At 36.8% G+C, this 18,120-nt stretch overlaps 3 protein-coding genes across 4 annotated transcripts; all 3 read left to right on the plus strand.

Moving 5' to 3' along the window:
* Nucleotides 1–280: 280 nt before the first annotated feature.
* Nucleotides 281–9,390, plus strand: gck (glucokinase (hexokinase 4)). Of its 2 annotated transcripts, none has more exons than XM_084947303.1 (10): nt 281–1,390; nt 5,167–5,329; nt 5,465–5,619; nt 5,701–5,820; nt 6,387–6,482; nt 6,581–6,680; nt 6,790–6,973; nt 7,601–7,756; nt 8,132–8,365; nt 8,677–9,390. In XM_084947303.1, exons 1-10 carry the CDS (start codon nt 1,382–1,384, stop codon nt 8,822–8,824), a joined length of 1,365 nt encoding a protein of 454 aa, XP_084803429.1. In that variant the 5' UTR covers nt 281–1,381; the 3' UTR covers nt 8,825–9,390. The 2 variants fall into 2 exon arrangements, with proteins under 2 accessions (XP_084803429.1, XP_084803430.1); XM_084947304.1 differs by lacking the exon at nt 281–1,390 and adding an exon at nt 4,922–5,042.
* Nucleotides 9,391–10,570: 1,180 nt separating this feature from the next.
* On the plus strand, nt 10,571–12,280 carry LOC146376448 (myosin regulatory light chain 2, atrial isoform-like). The gene is made up of 7 exons (XM_084946823.1): nt 10,571–10,678; nt 10,820–10,921; nt 11,154–11,229; nt 11,404–11,508; nt 11,598–11,676; nt 11,931–11,979; nt 12,077–12,280. Exons 1-7 carry the CDS (start codon nt 10,571–10,573, stop codon nt 12,179–12,181), a joined length of 624 nt encoding a protein of 207 aa, XP_084802949.1. The 3' UTR covers nt 12,182–12,280.
* A 2,661-nt stretch (nt 12,281–14,941) lies between these two features.
* LOC146376449 (myosin regulatory light chain 2, atrial isoform-like) lies at nt 14,942–17,107 on the plus strand. Its single transcript, XM_084946825.1, has 7 exons — nt 14,942–14,962; nt 15,224–15,325; nt 15,615–15,690; nt 15,865–15,969; nt 16,059–16,137; nt 16,237–16,285; nt 16,384–17,107. The coding sequence occupies exons 1-7, from the start codon at nt 14,942–14,944 to the stop codon at nt 16,486–16,488; spliced, it is 537 nt and encodes a 178-aa protein (XP_084802951.1). The 3' UTR covers nt 16,489–17,107.
* Nucleotides 17,108–18,120: the final 1,013 nt, after the last annotated feature.

Raw genomic sequence — 18,120 nt, forward strand, 5'->3', positions numbered from 1 at the left:
TTGCCAGATTCAAAGCGATATTATATCTACCTAATATAAACGTATTTACACGGAGGGAAATCTTAGACACACGAACAGTCAGCCTTAAACGGATCATATTTATTTTTTATCTAAGGTACTATGTACACTTTTGGATGCAGCAAATATAATTTTTATCGGTTTAGATTAGCAGGATTATGAGATTGTAATAACTGGTTTAAATGGTGATATGTTTCAACATTTCAACCATATTTATTGATATTTAATGTGCTTTTATACTAATTGTAGAATTATTATTATTATTATTATTATTATCATCATCATTATTATTATTATTATTATTATTATTTTGTCCTTAATCTGTAAAAAAAAACAACAACCCTAAAACCCCCAAAACTATTTTAACATTCAGCTGTTTTATGGCAACCTCAATTCATGTTTTCTCTGGTAATCTTGCTCCATTTAGCAATTTCCTCCTGGGCATTTAACTCAGTGTAAGTGTTTTCCATGTCAGATGTGAGCCTGTTATTCATTTCCTTGGTGACACATTGAAATCCTATTGGCATGGAAACCAGTAAGTATTTAGGAGAATCTGATGATCGTCAGCTGCACTGAAGGGAGAAATGAGGTTTCTTTTCCTGGAACTAATTTTGTTTGAGTTGAGATACTGTCAGTGAGAAGTTTGCCTACAAACTGGAGGTTGCTTTCATATTTTTCTCCATTTTTGCTTAAAGATGTAAGGATTTATCAATGCGACAAAGGTTTGGTTGGATAATTTATTGTCTTGTTGTTCTTGTTTAACTGACTCTTGGATGGCATACTCATTGTGTGGATATTAACTGGAACCGCTAACAAGAATGAAGACGTCCACGGGTTTCTGCCTAGAAACAAATGTTTGAATATTTAAAATATGTAGCATTTATGTGTGTAATAGGTAGATACATATGTAGATAGCAAAAATTAATCCTACATTTTTTCCCATACATATTTTTTAGGATGTAATTTAGGCTATTTATCAATGAACGTTTGAGTTTACCGTGTGCAAGAGTTAAGACAAATTCTTAGTTTTTATACTTTCCGCCAAAAGTATCTGCAAGAATGAAGAAATTTCCAAAAGTTATTTAAGATATTTAGGACGCCTGCAGATTTTATTTTTCTGTTTACAACTTTGAAAGTAGAAAAACTGCAGATATGTAAATGTGGTTTCAAGCTGCTGCTGAGCATTATGTAGACCAAATGCTGGGGACATAATAATGGTTGGGCCTTTCATGCACCTATGCCGAGGCAAAACACCATAAGAGCAACAACTTGGGAATCATCAAAACTCCTAAAGGGAGGGAACCTCCACCTCCAAGACTAATGGTCGGCAGGACACTTGGGATTTAATCATCATTGTCATACGATGGAAAAGGTAAAGAAGTAGTTCTTTGTTTGTTTTTAAATCTAGCTATCTGCAAAATTTTAATGTGATCAAATAAATTTCTGAACAGATGCATTCAAGATAGATTAATATATGCATAATCATGACAGTAAACTAAAGAGGTACACAGGAAAAGTCACAAATTGTGTTTTCCATATTACATGATGCACTGACTTTTAGAAGAAGGGTATAGCTACAGTATAGTTCTCAATTCAATGATATTGATATCAATGATATGATCTTAGACTATAAATGGACTATTAATGGCAAAAGGGAAATAAATGCATGACTATCTTCTAAGTATCTGTTGTATCATGGCTACAGTTGGATACAGAAAACGTGATAAGACGTAGCTAAAATATTTCCATTTCCTTGCACTAATTTTTTGATGAACATGGTTAAACAAATGAATTGTCCTTGATGTACAGTTTGTACACTATAACGCTACAGATCTTTGCGTTTCTTTTCGTGTAATCGAACAACACAGTTGCTTCAGTCTCTGAAGTTTACTTTGCAAGAGACAGCTGGAGATCCATTCAGGCAGGCTTCTGTGCAAACAGGCCACATGTTAAATTAACTGGATAATCATCTATTGACAAGCACTTGGCACACATTCAATTTCTCCCTGCAAATGGACACAAACTAAACAAACTGCATGCGTGTTACAACATGCTTCTAACAATTTAATCGCCCAGCATTATAACCCCCCCCTTTAAAATATCATATTGTTTTATTAGCAGAATCAGTCAAACATATACCAGCTGGTGAAAATCAAGTAAAAATCAGACACATCACAAACACATTAGTGCTTCCTCAGTGGCTTTTGCTCAGTTGAATGACACTTGAAGACAGCAGAAAGAAGACGCACTAAATTTTTCTTCACAGTTAAAAGTATTACAGTGCAGCAACTTCTTGTGAAGGAGAGGTTGGTGAGAATCTGGGGCCAAGCCAGCTGGAATCCAGTGAGTTCCAGCACAGATTTGTTACTGTAAACATAGTTATGATTTTTAGGTATTAATAGCAATATTTGTGTAACATTTTTAGCTTTTGTTGTAACTACATTTAGTGTAGTGTGTGACCACTGCAGTAAAATAAATTAGTTTTCCTTCATCCCACAAAGTCTTGTTTTTCTGGACGTAGTGTTTTCAGTGGGAGAAACATTTAATCACATATCCAAGTGACTATTTCAGTCTCAACTGACTGCAGCTTTTTCCAACCATTGTTTATCAGTGGTGCTAGTTTCATTATGCAAATGTACTGTTTATATTGCTGGGAAACCTGCATTCAGCTGAGACTGAAGAAGTCACTTGGATGAGTGACGAAACGTCTCTCCCACTGAAAACGTTACGTCCAGATGAACAGAATCAACTTTCTGGGATTTCCTTACCTGGATGATCGAGCATACATCAAGACATGTTTTCCCTCATGTTACATAGAGATGAATGCAAATGTCATTTTGCTTTCAGCATCAGAAGACCATCCACTTTGATTTAAAAAAAGAAGAAGAAGTTATTCTTTGATAAAGAAGTCTGTTAGAGGTTATATTTGGCATCAGGGAAGACGTAACAAGACAAGACTTAAATCAGAGCACTGACAAAACATCTTAACATTTTGACCACTCTGGTTGACCTCATGCCAAAGCAACATGTCATTTTGATAGCAATACTTCACTTGAATTAAGTTGCAGCATTTTGCAGGTTTACTATGGCAAACTACCGCATGTATGAACTGTTTTGGTATATGCACATTCAGTGCTGAGAACTTCAAAAGATTTTCAAGAAATGTGTCAGATGTAAGAGACCAAAGTTTAAAAACATATCAGATATCCCACCTGAGAGAAACAAGTTGTAATTTTATTTTATTATTTTAATTTTATTCATTTTTAAGCATTGTATAGTTATACCAAAGCAACAAATATATATAACATGCACAGTTAATGACTATTCAAACTTGAAAGTAAGTCATTCGCATTCTTTGGGTTTACTTATCTCACAGTACTGATGCTGATCCTTCAAAAATCAAGGCCATTACTAAAAAAAAAACCTGAACTCAGGTCCAGCAAACTATTGGAGAAAAAGGTCAGAGCTAAAAAAAAGCTCTTACCTCTGGACAGGTAAACTGTTGGAGCTGATAAGCAGAGGAGACCTTCACCTCTAGCGTGCTATTTTAAGTTTTGGAGGTCATTCATCCCTTTTTATTTCTAATTTCAGCATGTTTGCAGTTTCGCAAACATAAGAGTATCTTTCAGGTCCAACATTGAGCAACCCCATAGCTTTGCATGGTGTTCTTCTAAAATAAAAATCAATTATAAGTTTGGGCCACAGGGTTAGTTGACATGTCATGTTAAAAAAAACATGCATTCTAAAATAGATTGAAGCTAAAAGTAATTCCGTATATAAAAGTAACAGATAACCTTGAAAACTTAAAACTTAACATTAATGGATAGTGAGTTCCTCAACCTAACAAATCACATAATATTACTGGGAGATCACGTTTATTGTGATGTTATTATGATCTAATTTAACAAAAATGCATTTTTTGAGAGTTTTCAGGCTTTTTTGTGAAGTCTGAAAACCACGGCAGTAAAGGCGAACAACATTAAAACATATTCAGTGCTCAAAATCAGAATCACAGAATCAGAATGAGATTAAAATTATGTGGTAGCCTTAATATTTATTAAATAAAAATAATCTTATTGTGATTATGTACTTAAATAACTGATTAATAAAATATGAATGTATACTGAGTCAGGATAGAGCCTCTGTAGAAATACAGTAAAGGCAAAATGTCATATCTGACTATTTCTATCAGCGTAGTCATTATAATAAACTCTAACTAAACTTTAACTAAACTAAAACACAGCAGTCAAAAGTAAAATTAAAACTAGACTAGACTTAGAAATAAAAAAATAACAAAAGATTTTGTACTATTACGGTTACGTAGCCATTTAAATAAATGCAGATGTCTATGTGATTGCCTGCTGGCGTTGTTGTATTGCATCATCTTGCTTTTAAATATAAAAGTCTGAAAAATATCACCAATAGCAATACAACAAAATCAACAAGTAAACACTAAAACAAGCCAAACCACTAAACTAAACTGAATTTAAAGCAAAAACAAAACAAAACAAAACAAATAACCCAAAACCTTCAAACTAAATAAAAAATATAACACAATAGAAAATATAACACTAAAAATCGTATGCCAATTAAAAAAAAACATGTTAAAATTTGTCTTCTTGCAATAAAATGAACACGTCATGAAAGATATCTTGAGAAACAAGGTCAAACCATTTTATAACTTTGCCCAGAGGTTATACCTCTTTGTGTGCATGTGGGCGTTTGTGTATGTTTGCACTTCTTTGTCCAGATGGGGTGAGGTTGGGCAGGGGAGGGCGATAGGATTTGGTGTGTCCAGCCCCCTTCACCTGAGAATAAAAGCAGCGGAGGATTGTTCAGTGGTACTCACACTTCACTCACTCTGCACACACACACTGGGTGGTCTCACACTCACCAAACTCCTAAAAACACACGCAAGCGAATTTTTTGTTAAGCCTGTGAAGATGCCTTATGTCAGCGTTCAACTCGACCAGATGGTGAAGTTGCCTAGTAGCTACGACTCTGTGGTTGATAAAGTCATCGCGGTAAGATTTGTAGTCAGCAAATTTCCGGTGCTGTGATTCTTTTGTTCCTGTTAAAGTTTCTGTCCGGTGTTTATAATATGGTGTCAAATGGTTCTCACCTACTTCATCTCTCCTCTGAATGCAGGTGGACCAGATCCTGTCCGAGTTCAGGCTGAATAAAGAAGACCTGAAAGAGATCATGAAGAGGATGCAGCGTGAAATGGAGAGAGGATTGCGTTTGGAGACACACGAAGAGGCTAGCATTAAAATGCTTCCAACCTATGTCTGCTCCACCCCTGAAGGATCAGGTGGGTCATGACTTCTGAAAGAGAGGATTGCCAGTGTTTAGATGAAGTCTTTCCTATGTGAACTTAAGTTTAATGTAGCAGTGAAAGACTACATGTGCATTCAGATTACTAATGTATGGTGTTTTCTCCCAATAGAGGTTGGTGATTTCTTGGCTCTGGACCTGGGAGGCACAAACTTCCGTGTGATGCTTGTGAAAGTGGGTGAAGATGAAGAGAGGAGCTTCAAGGTTGAAACAAAGAACCAAATGTACTCCATTCCTGAAGATGCCATGACTGGGACTGCTGAAATGGTTAGTAATACTCAGATTTATCTATAGAAGCAAGCATTTCTTTTTTTACTCTTGTGAAATAACTTTTTAATATCTCTGCAGCTATTCGACTACATAGCAGAGTGTATGTCAGATTTCTTGGACAAACACCACATCAAGCACAAGAAGCTTCCTCTGGGTTTCACGTTCTCCTTTCCAGTACGACATGAGGACATTGACAAGGTGGGTGAATTTACTCTCATACCCTTCTACCTCTAACAATTCCTTTATTTGCTGGACTTGTAGAAGCTTTTTATCTACAGTTCTTTATTTATTAGACCACCTGTCATAAAAACAAGAAAACAAACATTTTATACAAACATTTTACAAAATGTCTTTAGAACTAAAAATTAATGAAGAGCAGAGATGATTTCACTTTTTATACCCAAATGGGAGCCAACAAACAGTATAACAGTCAACTTTTTCTGTTCAGGAATCCAAGTAAATAACTGTAATAACTCTTTCAGCTGTTTGTAAAAAGGTAAATGTAAACCACGATAGACAGGAGGTGGCAGAGTTTAAGATGTAAAGACGCGATTAGAAATGAGTATGCTAGAGGGACAGCTCAGGTTGAGTGGTGTGGAGACTAAAACACAAAGGGATAGTGAATATTCTGGACAAAGGAAAGAGGAAGATTAGTAATGTTAATTTAAGGTAGGTGGTGGTATAATAAATAAAGCACTGTATAATAAAGGTCATGCATTTAAAGTTTACTTTTTATTATTTATTTATTTTTTTTACCATCACAGGGAATCCTGCTTAACTGGACCAAAGGCTTCAAGGCCTCCGGTGCAGAAGGGAACAATGTTGTGGGTTTACTCAGAGACGCCATCAAGAGACGAGGGGTGGGTGGACGTATATGATTCTTTCTTCTTAAAAGTACAGCTGTAGATATAGTGGTTGAATTTAATTCTGTGAATTAAAATTTTGTATCGTCACACAGGACTTTGAGATGGATGTGGTTGCCATGGTGAATGACACAGTTGCCACGATGATTTCCTGCTATTATGAAGATCGCAGCTGTGAAGTCGGGATGATTGTTGGTAAGAAGTTGTAAATGCACACGTGCAACCAGCCTGAAGTCTGACTCATATCTAGACTCTTGCAGAAATGAGCATCCATATAATGTTTGTGGGTCTGTTTTCTTACCAGGTACTGGTTGCAATGCATGTTACATGGAGGAAATGAGGACTGTGGAGCTGGTTGAAGGGGAGGAGGGCCGGATGTGTGTGAACACAGAATGGGGGGCTTTCGGAGACAACGGGGAGCTAGAGGACTTTAGACTGGAGTACGACAGAGTGGTGGACGAAGCCTCAATTAACCCCGGACAGCAGCTGTGAGTAAACGCAGAACATTATATTTAGTTCAAACATATAGCATGCATGTCACACAGCTCTTTAATTTTCAAATGTCTACTGAATACACGTGCAGTCAGGGCTGCCACCTGTTTGAAGGGCTTAAAGTGGTGGGCGTGGAGTGTAAATTAAGTCATTTACAACATGTTACATGTTTTGTCTGAACTCATTATCATTGTCTGGTAGTACTCACCTGACCCTCACCTGAGCTTTCTGTGCAGTTGCTTAGTTACCCACTATTTTCCCTCAGGATGGTAGTAAATTGCCAGAGCCCTCATACGTCAGTGATGAGTTCAATGGAGGGGACGTCGGGTTAATCATCTATCTCTGCTGCTGCTTGCCAGTAACTGTTAGCCTAATGGCTGTTTACCTTTTATGCAGAGATTTTGCAGAGAGCTCAGCCTCATTCAGCATCTTTAGCTTCGGCGTTGCCTTCCCAACCCATTGTCATTCTTTCCCCAGCCAGTCACAGTTGTTTGCTCATGTGTTTTATGACACACATCATTCCTGTTTAGCCCTCGTTTTCCCTCACATCTCCCATAAAATATTTTCCTGTCATTAAAATTGCCTCTCTCTCTCTCTTCTTTCCCCCCCCTTATCTCCTGCAGATATGAGAAGCTTATCAGTGGGAAGTACATGGGTGAACTGGTGAGGCTTGTTATGATGAAGCTAGTAAATGAAGACCTGCTGTTTAATGGTGAAGCCTCAGAGCTGCTGAAGACACGTGGAAGCTTTGAGACACGCTATGTCTCACAGGTGGAGAGGTGAGTATCCTAACTTGGGATGAGTAAACATTTTTTTAAAAGGAATGCTGCCAATTAAAAATATGACAAAAGATCATATTTGTTATGCCTGAAAGCATTACATCTGCATATGAACAGATGGAAGAAAGTGACAGATCATGACTTGAGTTTATCAATGGAGTATTTCATTAGGACAAAATTAAATAGTCTATGTGATGAAAACATGTGGTGTTTATTATTATATTAATATTAATATTAATATTAATATTATTAAATTTTATATATTTAGTGGAACCAGAAATGAAAGAAAATATATTTTCAACACACTACATTTTTTGCATTGTGCCTCTAGAAGCTGAATTTGTAAATTTTTCTCTCTCTTTTTTTTTTTTACAGTGACACTGGGGATAGAAAACAAATCTACAACATCCTGTCCTCACTGGGAGTTCTGCCCTCAGAGCTTGACTGTGACATTGTGCGTCTGGTCTGCGAGAGTGTTTCCACTCGCTCTGCTCACATGTGCGCCGCAGGGCTTGCTGGTGTCATCAACCTGATGCGGGAGAGACGCAGCGAGGAAGCCATGAAGATCACAGTGGGCATCGATGGATCTGTCTACAAGTTGCACCCATGGTAAGGAATGCTTTTAGACTTTTGAATAGTGTAGACTTTAATTAAACCTTTTAAATATATAAGTAAATGTGACTGTATGAGATTAGATGTACCTGCTCTAAAGAAAAAGTCAATTCTCCAAAAAAGAAGAAGAAAGAAACAGTCGAATGTGAACAGGAGAAGCAGAAAGTAGAAGATTCAAAACACATTTATGTATAGGGATTTTGTGTCTTAAACTTAAAAATGATTAGATAGCTCTTCTAAAGACACAAGAGGAAGTGAGAGAAATGAGGATGAGAAGATTGTTCTGACCAATTGTTTGTATGTCTCAGTTTCTGTGACAGGTTCCACAAAGTCGTCAGGGACCTAACACCTCACTCTGATATCACCTTCATCCAGTCAGAGGAGGGGAGCGGTCGTGGAGCCGCTCTTATCTCAGCAGTGGCCTGTAAAATGGCTACAAATCTGTTCGCGGATTAAGGGCAATTATGCACTGATCAGTCTCCTGAATGCGCAGTGATGAAGAAAGCTTGAACTCTGATGGGAGGATATTTATGAAATCCACTGATGTGCCCTTACTACAGGCTGTTTGTAAGCAAACTGATTGGTTATTGTTGTAGGGTGTAAAGACAAGAATGGATCAAGCTGCTCTTATTAGAGGCTGCACTTGGTAGTATCACACCAGGCTTTAGCAAATCCATAATTTCTGAACTTTCTGAACGTTGACTGTTGCACATAAGACAGACGTTAGTGTGAGAGCTGTTTACTTCTTGTGTGTCACTTCCGTCTGGTTGTGTGGATGGGAGTATTTCAAGAAGGACTTATGTAGTATTGATGACAGTGTTATAATGCCAGTTTTGTAAATACGGCTGTAAATTATAACTAAATCAAGTTTATTAGTTTGTTGTGTAATTCCTGTTTGTGAGCAATTAAATATATCTTTGGTATTGTATATTTAAATGTTATGTTTACAAATTTTGTTACTGTGTTACCTAGTATAGTGTTGTTCTTTAAATGTGTTTGGATGTGAATAAACCTAACTGTAAATAAAAGTACTTAATAAACTATAATACTTCAAATGAATCTGTTTTTATTTTCAACACCAAATATCAATTATTTTTGATAGCACAGCAAAAAAAAAAAAAAAATTTCTTCTTCTCTGACATTCCAGCCTTCAAGGACTAAACAACATCAGTGTAATGTATCAAAACTGAAGGTAGTTGTCCTGATGTCACATTAATGAAATAAGAACTACCAAATATCAATATAATATCCTTCCTGATTGACAGGTCTGCTCAAATGTTATAGGGAATACAATGAATACACTATATGGAGAAAAGATATCCATATCGCGGAAGATATCGGGCCACAATTATTATTTTTTCAGTTCCATTGACACAGATGTATAAAATCAAGCACCTAGCCACGGAGTCTGCCTTTACAAACATATGTGAAAGAATGGGTTGTTTTAAAGAGCACGCTGAGTTTGAGCACGGTGCTGTAATAGGATACTACAGTTGCGATAGATTACTTTTCCTCACTCCTGGATATTCCTTCCTAGATATGCAAACCTCCTATGGCATTTACATCAGCAGGAAAACTGTTTACCAGAAGCTTCTTGGCATGTGTATGTTGCCCAAAACATTTGTCCATATATTCATATGTATTATTAAATACATCAGGGAGTGCTTAACAGTGTTAAGCAATAAGAGGACCAGAGACTCCTGAAACAGTTTGCATGTCCTTGAAAAAGCCCTGGTCCAAACAACATACCATTACATAAAGAGAAAGAAGAGACAGATACCTAATGTACCTGTAAGTATTTTAACTTGAAAATATACTGGGTTTTTAACAGTTACATTATTATTATTATTATTATTAATATTAATAATAGTTATTTTTATTTAAACATCATTACCAAAAGAAAAAGAAAATAAAACAGAAAACTTCTGAGAAAACCTTTGCATTGCAGTATAATCCAATATTATTCTCTGTAAAAACCTTCATCATAAGTTAAGCTTCAGAGCTTGATTTAATCCGTGAATTGTAAGAATTTATTTAAATGACTGTCAAATGTCCAGAGTCACTTTGCTGGTCTCCTTTCCTGTCGTCTCTGTTCTTATCTGTTTTTTCCAGCCCAGAGGAATCCTGTGTGCTTCAACACTTATCACGTCCATTCAGCCACACACTGAAACAGCTTTAACCATGTAAGGGTCTCAGCTATCCATGGCAGTCTATTATAGGAGGGTAGGAGATAAGATAACACAGGCTATACATAAAACCCACCTAGCATCATCGCCTGGCTGGGAGCCCACCTTCATTCATTCAGACATGGTAAGGGAGTCACTGTTTTTAGTCTTTATGGTGATTTTAGAAGTCTTCGCAAAATTGTAGATGCTGTGTATTTAAAAACATTCTTTACGTACTGTGCCCTCTATAGGATTATGTATAAGAGTAACTGTTTCTTTGTCTCAGGCAAGCAAGAAAGCTTCCAACAAGAGGCAGAGGGGAGGACAGAAATCCTCCTCAAATGTCTTTTCCATGTTTGAGCAGTCTCAGATACAGGAGTTCAAGGAGGTAAAGTACCAGCTTATGACACCACTTCCTTTAAATTCCTGGGAAATGATCTTGGAAAAGATGTATTACTGCAAACTTATTTTTGAGTATTTCCTAAAAGTATTGACAGTAAGTCTCTAAACTTATTCGATAAAAGTTAACAAACATTTTTTAATTATAAAACGCTTTCAAAATTGAGAAATGGTTCTGTGTCACACTTCATTTGAAATATTCTTTGTTCTTCATCCTACAGGCGTTTGGTTGCATTGACCAAGACAGAGACGGTGTTATCAAAAAACAGGACCTGAAGGAAACTTATGCACAACTGGGTAATTTCTTTACTTCCAACATTTGATCTTTTACATATTTCAAAGGTGGAAAATAGGTATAAACTGATAGCAAATAAACTACAATAAGTGAAAGCTGTAATGATGTTGACCTGCTACTGTTACTGCATTTAGTAAATGTATATTGGCATGTCTCTGTGTGTTTTTGTGTACCAGGGAAGCTAAATGTCAAAGAGGAGGAGTTGGATGAAATGTTGAATGAAGGGAAGGGTCCCATCAACTTTACTGTATTTCTGACACTTTTTGGGGAGAAACTCAATGGTGAGAGATTTACAGATGTTCAAAGAGATCTTTGAAATTCCTGTGAGGTGCTTTTAGGTGATGGATGATGATATTTGATCTTCCTCCAGGTACTGATCCTGAAGACACCATACTAGCAGCCTTCAAACCTTTTGATCCTAATGGGACGGGCTTTGTTAATAAGGATGAGTAAGAAATCTTATCAATTAGCTTTCACGTTGTTCCGTGTGGCCCATAGCATTATAGCAGGGGTCTTCAACTGCAGTCCTCGAGAGCTACTCTCCTGCAGCTTTTAGATGCATGTCGAATTACCTCTTTAGTATGCTATCAGGTGTGGCAAAGCCCTGGTAACAAGCCATTTATTTGATTCATGTGTGTTGGAGCAAGGATGCACCTAAAATCTTATTTTTCCTCTCCTTTAACATTTATTTATTTTTATTTAGATTTAGACGACTACTGATGAATCAGGCTGATAAATTCACAGCAGAGGAGGTTTGTGTTTTCAGCTTTAATGTATTGTTTTTGACAGATTCTCGTGTAATTTTTAAGATATTTTCAGTGGACAGACTTTCTCTTTATAAACCTACAGGTGGATCAGGCCTTCGCTCTCGCTCCCATAGATCCAACTGGAAACATTGACTACAAGTCTCTCTGCTACATCATCACACATGGAGATGAGAAGGAAGAATCATGAACGGCACAGTTGTGTGAAGGCATGTCGTAAAGTCCAACTAAACCCAGCTTACCTAATATAAAAATGCAAATGACTGCAATTAAAATTATATCTGAAAGTATTACACTCTCTCCACCTCATGCCTTTGTAAAACAATTGGAAATTAAGAATTTTCTCATTTGTAAGTTACTAATAACTACCAATAAAGTTTTGGCCTCCTCAAATACGCTCCTATTGCTTACAAATGCTCATGTTGTTAGGGAAAACTATATATTAAGTAAGACCAAAAATGCTGTAATTCCAAAAGAAATACATCTCCTGCATATGTAAAGATGGTACTTATTTTCATTCCACAAAATATTTTAAGAGATTTTTTCTATAAAAGAACATAAAGTAATTCCCAAGATGTCTGTGAAGGTTCTCAGTCATCCAGGTCATCGTAGTCTAAGGAGCTTGGAAAGAAAAGCGTCTGGACTTCTTTGAGTTGCTTGAAGACGTTTCACCTCTCATCCGAGAAGCTTCTTCAGTTCTAAGGGTCAAATGGTGGAGAGTCCCAGATTTAAACCCAGTGGGAGTTTCCCCCCAAAGAGGGACAAAGTAATTCCCAAGTTTAAAACCTAAGTTTGTCACAAATGCAGGATACTGCAGGCACAATGGTAAACTAAAAGCAAGCCTTTAAATATTAAAATAACTTCCCATAAAAGAAATAAATTCTTTAAACAAGAATCCAAAAAAGCAAAAAAAAAAAAAAAAAAAAGGAACAAGCTGGGCTGCAAGAGAGGGAAATGTGTGATATCTTGGCACAGGACACAGGGAGGATTGAGCACACATGGAGGGCTGATCAGGGATTAAACAGAAAAGTATTGATATATGAATGATCAACAACAGGTGAAAACAATCAGGGAATCGGGTAAGTACAAACAGCACGCAAAGTTAACTTTGAAAGTGAAACAGAAAAGAGACAGACATGAAAACTAACACCAGACAAGTGAACACTGGTAAACGGACTGGTTCTGATATCGTGCTTTTCTACCTGCGCACTCAAAGTGCTTTATACAAATTGCCTCATTCTCCAATTTACACAAGCAGATTTTTTAATGCTTCTCACATAAGTGCTTTCTATCTAACATTGAGACACATTCACACACATTCATACTGCATCGGAGAGCAACTTGGGGTCAGTATCTTGTCCAAGGATATTTATCATGCAGACTGGAACAGCCGGAGATCAAACCCCCAACCTTCCCAATCAGTAGATGACCTCTACCTCCTGAGCTAAACATGGAAACGAGACATGTTGGTTACGGCATATAGTTGTAACACAGGTTTGCCTAAAAAGCTTTGGATGTTATGGTGTTTCTTGTCTATAACAGGTGGAAATGAACGGCAACTAAGCTCTCCCACAGTGCAGGGTTTTCCCAGTCCCCTAGCTCTGGAAGTCAGACAGAAATTGCCAACACCACACTTTCCCCCTTGTCTTTACTCTCTGGCAAGTCTGACATAACTTCCAACAAGGTCAAATTTTGCGTTGGAAAATAAAATTTCAGTTCCATTTTATTTATATAGTGCCAAGTTTTGCACCGGCCTGTGTAGGAGAGACAAAAGCAATCCCTGAGAGGGGTATGGGGACCAGCTCTCTTCTGGCAAGGTAAGGTGACACACACATATCCTAGACTATGTGGAAATCAGGGATTTGAAGAAGCCATGTATGCATAGTGTTTATATAGCTACAATGGCATATAGGGCGTGGCCACCACAGGTGATGTGTCTTAGAGTATCCATGTCATCAGTCCTCATACATATGGAATATGTGGTTTCCGGAGTGTCCACACAATAGAGAACAAAACAGTATCATTGTAATGAATCCACTTTTGACCAATAATGCAAGGCAAAATTGGGTGTGGTTTTGATTTCAGGTGTGTTCAGTCCCATTACCACAGGTGTATGAAATCAAACAGCTCTCGGCTTTTACAAACATTTGTAAAAGAATTGGTCGAACGGTAAATGGATACTACAGTCCCAGCAAGTCAGTGTGTGAAATTTTCTTCTCTGCTAGATATTCCACAATCAGCTGTAAGTGGTTTTACTGCAGAGTGGAAATATTCAGGAAGTGTAGGAAACCAGAGGCTTTGTGATGCATGATCATCACAAAACCCGACAACATGAAGTGTCTGAGAATTATGTAAAGAGACAGAAGAAATTGAAATGGATAGCTTCTGTACCTGCCAAGTATTTTAAAACCACATTTTCTACCAAGAAGGTTTTCACTTTAGTTAAGGAATAGAGCTGGGTTAAATAACTCTAGATTTATACTTATTTTAAGTAGAAAACATACTAGGCTTTAAAAAAATGTATTTTAGCGGTTTCATTTGTTAATAGCTGTATATGTTATTATTATTATTATTATTATTATTATTATTATTATTATTATTATTATTATTATTATTATTATTTTACTAGTTAAATAAAAACAGAAAGTTAAGCCATTAAGAAAAAAATATTTAGTTCACACAGTTTTTGAGAAAACCCTTGCATTGCATTATAATCCAATAGTAGTCTAATATTTCTCTGTAAAAACTTCATTGCCTGATTTAGTCGGTGAATTATAAGAATTTATTTAAATGACTGTCAAATGTCCAAAGTCACTTTGGTCTCCTTTCCTGTCGTCTCTGTTCTTATCTGTTTTTCCAGCCCAGAGGAATCCTGTGTGCTTCAAAACTTATCACGTCCATTCAGCCACACACTGACACAGCTTTAACCATGTAAGGGTCTCAGCTATCCATGGCAGTCTATTATAGGAGGGTAGGAGATAAGATAACATGGGCTACACATAAAACCCTCCATCATCACCTGGATTGGAGTAAACCTACATTCAGACATGGTAAGCCAGTCACTGTTTTTAGTCTTTATGGTGATTTTAAATAAGATTTTGTTTAAAAAAAGTAGGAATCTTGAAGATGCTTATTTAAAAACATTATTTACGTACTGCGGAATCAGTTGTTTTGATCCGTTCAGTGCCCTCTGTAGGATTATATATAATATATACTTTTTTCTTCATCTCAGGCAAGCAAGAAAGCTTCCAACAAGAGGCAGAGGGGAGGACAGAAATCCTCCTCAAATGTCTTTTCCATGTTTGAGCAGTCTCAGATACAGGAGTTCAAGGAGGTAAAGTACCGGCTTATAAAAATTTTAAAATTACTTAGAAATTTTAGTTAATTACTTTAACCAACTTCAAAGGAAATGCAAAGTTCCCAACATCCAAGAAAAAGCATCAGGTTTTCACTTTTTTTATCCTCTGTCTGAAAGAAATGTGTTCAAAGTATTTCCAAACGTATTGACAGTTGGCCTCTAAATGTGTTATTTATTAAAAGTAAAAACATCATTTTTCAGTTATAAAACTCTTTCTATGATTCAAAAATAGTTATGTGCCACATATGTGTTCTTCATCCTACAGGCATTTGGTTGCATTGACCAAGACAGAGACGGTGTTATCAAAAAACAGGACCTGAAGGAAACTTATGCACAACTGGGTAATTTCTTTACTTCCAACATTTGATCTTTTACATATTTCAAAGGTGGAAAATAGGTATAAACTGATAGCAAATAAACTACAATAAGTGAAAGCTGTAATGATGTTGACCTGCTACTGTTACTGCATTTAGTAAATGTATATTGGCATGTCTCTGTGTGTTTTTGTGTACCAGGGAAGCTAAATGTCAAAGAGGAGGAGTTGGATGAAATGTTGAATGAAGGGAAGGGTCCCATCAACTTTACTGTATTTCTGACACTTTTTGGGGAGAAACTCAGTGGTGAGAGATTTACAGATGTTCAAAGAGATCTTTGAAATTCCTGTGAGGTGCTTTCAGGTGATGGATGATGATATTTGATCTTCCTCCAGGTACTGATCCTGAAGACACCATACTAGCAGCCTTCAAACTTTTTGACCCCAATGGAACAGGCTTTGTTAATAAGGATGAGTAAGACAGCAATTAGCTTTCACATTGTTGCAAATGTGCTGTAATGGTATAATATTTTATATTGCTCTCCTTTAATTTTTGTTTTTGATTATTTTTTAGATTTAGACGACTACTGATGAATCAGGCTGATAAATTCACAGCAGAGGAGGTTTGTGTTTTCAGCTTTAATGTATTGTTTTTGACAGATTCTCATATAATTTTTAAGATATTTTTCAATAGACAAACTTTCTCTTTATAAACCTACAGGTGGATCAGGCCTTTGCTCTCGCTCCCATAGATCCAACTGGAAACATTGACTACAAGTCTCTCTGCTACATCATCACACATGGAGATGAGAAGGAAGAATCATGAATGGGACAGTTGTGTGAAGGCATATCATGAAGTCCAACTAAACCCATTTTACCTTGGCTGTTAATAATTTGACCTGTCTGCAGTGCAGTGCTGTCCTTGAGTTAGTGAAAGTAATAAGCCCTATGCCCAGTACATGTGAACTTAACTGAAATCTAAGCCCAATGAGATGTGGGAGGAGTAATCAAGCATGATTTTAAGATGGGGAATCCTTTTCTGACACATGGTCACAGGACCGCATGGTGTGAGAAGAAGGTAAGAATTTTTGCTCTAGAAATCATTTTTAAAATGGCATAAATTGTAAATGACAGATACGTGTATGTGCTTTATAGAGGAGTTTTGTCAAGTTTCATGAAGTTTTTTGTATATTCAATGTTCAGGAACTCAGTTTTTCTTTTCGTTGCTCCAAGGCAACGTTGTGAAATACCGTGTTCTTGGAGGGAAACTTTGCTAACATTGTGTTGGAATGTAATCATATGTTACTTCATGTATTTGTGCACATATTTGTGCTCATTTTACATGTTGCTGATGTGATGCCTCTTGCACATTCGGATGGCATCAAAATAAGTCTCCCTTTCAGAGACAGTTGCCAGGCCACAAGAGATATGGGTGACTATGATAAGACAAGATTCAGCCTCTTCTGAATCACATGATAATAATAATAATAATAATAATAATAATAATAATGGATTGCATTTATATAGCGCTTTTCGGGACCCCTCAAAGCGCTTTACAATACCACTATTCATTCACTCTCACATTCATGTGCTGAAATATCAGCACATGATATTTCAGTGCATAGAAATATCTTCCTATGCATTAGACATTGTGTGTGGATAAGCAAACGATGCCATTTAAGGGCAGTAAATTAAAGCAGTACCTACCCAGTGAAAAATGCTGTTTCAAAGTATTAGTCTTTGCTGGATTTATTTTCTTTTATTTATAAAGTCCCAAATCACAACAATATGTGGCATAGATGCCATTCCACGCATTTTTGAAGATTACATTGAAAAAGCTGTCCAACTGCCTGGGATTCTAGGTGTAGGGAAATGTGGTCTCAAATCCCAATTTGCATGAAGTTTGTGCAAATCCAAAGATGAAAGCAAGAAGAGAACAAACCAGCGGTGGGATATCTCAAAAGTGTTATGAGAAGAGGAAGAAGCAGGAACCCACGGCTCTCAATCCAAATCAGCATGTCCACCTGGACGTTGCATCACTCTGGCCAATATGTGACAACCCACTCATCACCAACTGGTCGCATAGATAACTACACCACCCTGAGATTGGTTCTGCTGGAGGTTTCTTGATATTAAAAGGGAGTTTTTCCTTCCCGCTGTTGCCAAATTCTTGCTCTTTGGGGGTCATGTAATTGTTGGAGTTTCTTATATTGTAGGGTCTTTACTTTAAAACATAAAGCATCTGAACTTAGTGCTGTTGTAATTTTTGGCGATATATAAATAAAATTGAATTGAACAAAGGAAGATGCAGGGTGCCTGGGTTCAAAAGTGATTTGTATGATGTAAACCTCTATTTGACACCACAGAAGAACTGTTTTGTGAAGTTTCACACAGAGTGACAGCAATATCTGACAACATGAGAATCAATATGACAAGACACTGGACAACTGGAACCTAG

This window comes from Perissodus microlepis, chromosome 12, assembly GCF_051167445.1.
Source record: "Perissodus microlepis isolate ML-2025 ecotype Zambia chromosome 12, ASM5116744v1, whole genome shotgun sequence".
Classification (NCBI taxonomy): domain Eukaryota; kingdom Metazoa; phylum Chordata; class Actinopteri; order Cichliformes; family Cichlidae; genus Perissodus; species Perissodus microlepis.

Excerpts from the sequence above, each read along its gene's own strand:
- LOC146376448 (XM_084946823.1), top strand. The coding sequence starts at position 10,571 with ATGGCAGTCTATTATAGGAGGGTAGGAGATAAGATAACACAGGCTATA. Across the intron at positions 11,230-11,403 it reads GGAAACTTATGCACAACTGG|GGAAGCTAAATGTCAAAGAG; the intron begins GTAATTTCTTTA and ends TTTGTGTACCAG. Across the intron at positions 11,677-11,930 it reads GGCTTTGTTAATAAGGATGA|ATTTAGACGACTACTGATGA; the intron begins GTAAGAAATCTT and ends ATTTTTATTTAG.
- gck (XM_084947304.1), top strand. The coding sequence starts at position 4,962 with ATGCCTTATGTCAGCGTTCAACTCGACCAGATGGTGAAGTTGCCTAGT. Across the intron at positions 5,821-6,386 it reads GACATGAGGACATTGACAAG|GGAATCCTGCTTAACTGGAC; the intron begins GTGGGTGAATTT and ends TTACCATCACAG. Across the intron at positions 6,974-7,600 it reads ATTAACCCCGGACAGCAGCT|ATATGAGAAGCTTATCAGTG; the intron begins GTGAGTAAACGC and ends TATCTCCTGCAG.
- LOC146376449 (XM_084946825.1), top strand. The coding sequence starts at position 14,942 with ATGGCAGTCTATTATAGGAGG. Across the intron at positions 16,138-16,236 it reads GGCTTTGTTAATAAGGATGA|ATTTAGACGACTACTGATGA; the intron begins GTAAGACAGCAA and ends ATTATTTTTTAG. Across the intron at positions 16,286-16,383 it reads ATAAATTCACAGCAGAGGAG|GTGGATCAGGCCTTTGCTCT; the intron begins GTTTGTGTTTTC and ends ATAAACCTACAG.